The sequence below is a fragment of the Priapulus caudatus genome, unplaced genomic scaffold (assembly GCF_000485595.1).
Source record: "Priapulus caudatus unplaced genomic scaffold, Priapulus_caudatus-5.0.1 Scaffold90, whole genome shotgun sequence".
In the NCBI taxonomy this organism is placed as follows: Eukaryota; Metazoa; Priapulida; class Priapulimorpha; order Priapulimorphida; family Priapulidae; genus Priapulus; species Priapulus caudatus.
Window position 1 is genome coordinate 273277 of NW_014577151.1, and position 5769 is coordinate 279045.

Genomic DNA, 5769 nt, shown 5'->3' on the forward strand with positions numbered 1-5769 from the left:
GGAAATACGCAACTATAAGTTGCTACGATAATGAGCAATAACACGAGCTGTTAACGTTCCTTTTCTTTCCTTTCATCCTTTTCTCCAAACCGGCATCCAAAATAAATTTGACGTTTTCATTGGTGGTATACACATTTAGCTAACTCTGTGTTAAACTCTGTCTCAGAAAAATCCCTCGTATTAAAATCAATATACAATAGCGTACTTTAAACTAATAAATTGATTGCAATAACCGCGTGACAGTGTGGAAAAAGAATCGTTGGAGCAACCGTTATGGAATCGGTCAATGCATTTATAGAAAATATCGAATTTCATGTACGACACGTTATTATTTAATTTGTCACAACTTCATTCTTTCTAATTATCCCATAAATGGAAAATATGGTTATCAAATGTAAAGTGGTTTACATCTGTGTCGTTATTGTAGCGGGCCGGTAGGCGGATTCCAGGGTGGCAAATACTATCATATTAGATATTAATATTATTTTACGGTCATAGTTTATTTAGAAGTACAGTACAGTTATTTTTCTTACCTAATTTTATTCGCGAATGTTTGAAGTGGTCTAGAAAATTAAACGACGAGAATGCTTAAAATTTATATTTTAATCAATTTACGGTCACGTGAATTCACACGCACATTCATACATCACACGATCATAGTCTCGAACACATATTGTGATTATATTATAATTTATTAAATATATCTTTATTTAAATTAATATATTATTTACAAATTCGATCGCTTTTTAGGCGATCTAGTAGACGCTTAAACTTCAGTATTATATACATTCATACCGTGTATGTTGCTGATGAGTGATTAGAAACATGATGATTGACTTGTTTAAATACGCAACATAACAAATATAAACTACACATACAAATATCAACTACACATACAAATATCAACTACACATACAAATATCAACTACACAATAATCGGTCGCATAAATTCTTTTTTTCCTATTTTACCCTGATATTTAATAGAAAAAGGCGAATAAAATAGGAGAAGGTTTGATCTACTTTGCGTCCCTACAATGACAACGAAACGAATATAAACTAATACATGCATAACGAAAATATGATAATAAAACTTTTACAAATTCGGGATACACCCATGGCTGATATATGTATGTATATATATATATATATATATATATAATACTGATATTTGTATATAAATATAAGTATGTGCACGGTCTACGTCTCAGTAGACACAAATCGGCTCGTGAACGTTGCGGGGAGTCCATCTTTAGCTGCGGGCGTGAGAATCTGCCGCAGCTCCGGGTTGGGATTGTGCAGCCGATACGTGCTCAGTCGCACCATCTCCACCACGAACACCCGCATGACTAGCTTCGCAAACTCCTTGCCGGCGCAGCATCGCGAGCCGGCTCCGAACGGGATGTAACTGTAGTCGGTCGTCTTGGTAACGGATGCGCCGCTGACGGTGCCGATACTGAGGCCGCTGATGGATCGGATGCTGCTGCCGCTGCTGCTGAATCCGCTCGTCGCGCTGCAGCAGCTGCCGCGGCGAATGATGTCGATTTCGCTGCTGTGGCGGATTCTGTCTATCTCGCTGCTTCGACTCGTCGTGCTAACCTTACGGAGCGCGTCGCTGCTTCGACTCGTCGTGCTAATCTTACGGGGCGCGTCGCTGCTGCTGCTGCTGCCGCCGACGCCGATGTCGCTGATGTTGCTGGAGCTCGAGCCCATCGCCACGACGGTATCGTCTGTGTCGTACCCGCTCTCCTCGTAACCGATGACGTCATCCCAGCGCTCGGGAGCGAAGACGTCAGCGCGAGGAGTGCTCTCCTGTATTTCGTGAGTGTCCCGGATACTGTAGATTACCGTCCAGTCTTTCGGAATCATGTAACCCTGGAAACGAGGGTGAACTACCGTGATTAGTTTCCACTTTCGTGTTTCTTTATCTACGATTTACGTTAATCGCGTGTTACTGCGTGTTCGGTACGGTGCATTGCAATCAGCACATGAGTTTGTTTTCATGTAAGAGGCAAATTACATAGGCAGGAACATCAAGAGGCAATCACACGCTCATTTCCCATCAACCGCACTGTACTTCAACTTAACTATCCTACTTTAACTACACTAGACTCGCTCTCTCAAGTTCGCAAATACTGATACTTACGTCTACTTCGAACGTTTCCAGTGCCTTGCGGAAGCCGCCTCCTACAGCGGGTGAGATTCTCAGCAGCTCCTTAATGACGGTATTGAGGTAGGTCAGCTTATTCAGCTTCTCCTGTGTGAGTGTGACTGACGGATCGTTGAGCTCGTGCTGAATCAACTCAGCATGAATCTTCTCGATCACCTGTAGTGAGAGGTATTATTGCAGGCATGAGTACACAAACACGTAAATATATAACGAAACATTATAATATATATATATTTATTTATTTATTTATTTATTTATAATATATAAATAAGAACTAATAATACATTAATATTGTATTATTAATAATACATAATTATGTATTATGAGCTTTTGATATATTCACATATATATATAACAAGTAAAAGTTGGATAAGACAAAGTATTTGATTAACTTTATGTTAAAGGATAGGAACACTCGACGGCTGTGAGCTAGTTCATAAGTTGCCCTATATTCAAGCCAGCTTTGACGACATGGCATTTTTGTAGCTATTTTTGTACGACGCGGCAACTTACGTCGGGCGTGTTGTGCAAGTAGAGAGCCATCATCGAACATGCACTGGCAGTCTTCTCGTGACCCAGCAACAGCATCTCGAGTACGGCAAACTTCAGCTCGCTTCTCGACACGTCGTGGCAGCCGCCGTTGATCCAGTGGTGCACGACGCGCTCGAATGCGGTGGCGTTGTCGTCGCAATGCTTGCCCGGAGACGTCGCCCACGCTTTCAGCTGCTCGTCGATAAGAAGGTCCAACTTGGCAAAAATCTTCTCGCGGCTCTTCAGCGCCTGCAGCAGACAAAATATACGGGGTTCTTATACGGCGCTGAATGTAAGTAATGTAAATGTCATGGAACATTCCCAGTACAGAGAACCATTCGAAATACATCTCCACGGCGTGATCTAATCGCCGGGTGTGCAACTGCAACTAAACACCGGCTCCCTCGCTCTCTTCCCCTCACACGCACTCTCTCTCTCCTCTCTCTCTCTCTCTCTCTCTCTCTCTCTCTCTCTCTCTCTCTCTTTCTCTTTCTCTTTCTCTTTCTCTCTCCTTCTCTCTTCCACCATCTCTCTCTCTCCCTCTGTACCCTCTCCCTCGTCCTCACTCGCTTGCCTTCTAAAGTTCCGGCTAATTCATCAAACGTATACTTACGCTGTGCAGACCGAGTCCGGGTATCTTCACGGGAAGGCTGAACAGATTCTTAGAAATGTCGGAGTAGAGTCTCGTCAGCTCGGCGGCGTCGCGCGTCAGTACGGGCAGGCCTAGCAGCTGCTCAGCGCTGATGTTAAACATCAGCCTCTTGATCTCGTCCTGCAGCAGCACGCCGGCGTCGCGCGCGCACCAGTCGCTGACGCTGCGACGCACGTGCGCCGCCGTGCGCGCCACGTAGCTCTCCATGCAGGCCGGGTCGAAGGCGCGTATGACGGCGTGCCGCCGTCGCTTGTGCAGGTCGCCCGACGACAGAGCGATGCCCTCGCCGAGGATGATACGCGTGCTCTTTGGCCACTGGCTGGTGACAAGCGTGCCGTCGCCCGTCAGGATCTTCTTGACGTTGTCGGCGCCCATCACGCGGATCGTCGGTCGGCCGAGGATGTGCGTCTTGAAGACGTTGCCGTACTGCGCGCGTCGTCGGCGGTAAAAGTCGGCTCCCTGCAACAGCGAAGGCGTCGTCGCTCGTTAAACGGGGAGACACGTATACGTTTTCGCGTACGGCATTGAGACTAAACTCATGCTACTACTTATGCTACTAGTTATGCTATTACTAAACTCATACGAAGTCGGTATGCCGCGTGTTAAAATAACACGCCGTAATTAACACCCGTAATTAATGCCAATTTTCAGTTATCACGTAATACGAGTCCTCGTTCGATAGTATTTTCCGCTAGCTGTCGGAGTGACAGTTGTTATGATAGGCATCGAATCATACGCCCGCAAATCGAACTAAGGAATCGACACCGCCATCCTGACTCGCTTCTGCTAACTCGCAACAAAACGCTAACGTAGTAATAAAATATTCACCTGTCATAAACAACCGAATCTATTTGGTACGAGTGCAACTCGACCAAGATGCTTGGAGTTCAAGATGCTGAATTAGCCGATAACCCAATTAACTTTGTCGCTCTATAAGCATTTGAGTCATGCGTCAAGCAAAGCCGTTATCAATCCTAACTAACTAAGAATGTCAACTGGCGTTTAGTTATATACTGGTCGAAAATGGAGACGAAACGAATTAACTATCTATCTATCCGCATATATTTACCCAGATGGCGAAATGAGCCGTCTCTCCAATAAAGGGTAGACCCATGCTACCGGGAGGTAGCTTGAGATTCGAACTTTTATCTCGGCTCTCCAGCGTATACGTCTCCCATAGTTTCCATGCGATGAGGATGAGTACCGGTGGTATAAGACCGGGACAGATCGCAACGAAAACCTCCAAAGATTTCCACATTGTGTGCCTGTGTAGCTTTCGACGTAAATAGACGTTGTCTTGCTTCGTACGAAAATTGATAATTATCTTTCTGCCGGGCAACCGGCTTACTTATATAGGACGGCGCGTGCCGGCGGCGTTTCCAGGGCGCGTCTGCGCATGCGCACGGCGCAGGGTCAAGCATAGTTCGCGCGCAGCTGGCAACATCTTTGGCGCAAACACGATGTCGTCATAGATTCCTGATAGATTCCTGAGCGTCTCACGTCGCCGAGGCTCACCCGGTTATAGTACCCCCGCGGCGAACGTAAGCTGTTGCTGAGTGCTACGAGGCCTGGAATCGCTCGGGCACCGTACTTTGTAGTTGTAAACAGAATTAACGAGGTCGTATCTGCACCCGGATACACGCGGATAACGATGCTACGCCGACGTAGGCACAAGGTGGACAGGAAAGGCAAGTGTACGATCACCTATCGCACCTTGGACGCGGCGGTGCAAAGTGCACTGCGGATTAAAACTACGGTCATCGTCGATATTGACGAATATTGCACCAAAACTTATGCAGTAGAAATAAAATAAAAAACAAGTATCGTCATACATAAATATATTGACTCCACTTGCTGATACTCGGGGTTTTATTGATTTCCAATGCGAGGGTTTTGAACCATGATCGTCATTATCGACGATGACGATAGTTTTAATGAGTAGTGCACGTTGAACCACCGCGTCCACGGTGCAATAGGTGCTATTTTATCGCACGCTTGCATTTCCTGCACTTGTCCATGCGTCAGCGTAGCATATATATATATATATATATATATATATATATATCTAACGTACGGAATTTTGCATAGTTTGTCTCTTTCGAAGTGAATATCTATTTCCGGCTCTGAATATCGCGGATGCTCGCAGCGCTGCCGCTGGATAGTCAAGGGCGCATGAATGCAATCGCGCCAGGCAAAAACATGCCCGCTCTGACTAAGTTCAAAAATCTGACTTTTGATAAGGTGAAAGTTCGAGGAAATCGAATTAGTTTTTTGTAACACCGTCGCATTTGGGGAACGTCTCTCTTTGATCACGCGAGAGTCGTTCAAGATGCCTCGGTTTACGCGAAGGGCAGGAAGCGGGTAAGCGGCAGCAAGCAAGTAGCAGCGCCGCCGCCCACGCGCCGTGTGTCGCCGTGCG

General features: G+C 45.8%; 1 protein-coding gene across 1 annotated transcript; it reads right to left on the reverse strand.

Annotated features, from left to right (window-relative positions):
- Positions 1-673: 673 nt before the first annotated feature.
- LOC106804850 (cytochrome P450 26A1-like) lies at positions 674-4856 on the reverse strand. The gene is made up of 5 exons (XM_014806206.1): positions 4420-4856; positions 3312-3809; positions 2681-2947; positions 2144-2323; positions 674-1872 (listed from the first exon to the last, which is right to left on the reverse strand). The coding sequence occupies exons 1-5, from the start codon at positions 4606-4608 to the stop codon at positions 1198-1200; spliced, it is 1809 nt and encodes a 602-aa protein (XP_014661692.1). The 5' UTR covers positions 4609-4856; the 3' UTR covers positions 674-1197.
- Between the last annotated feature and the right edge of the window lie 913 nt (positions 4857-5769).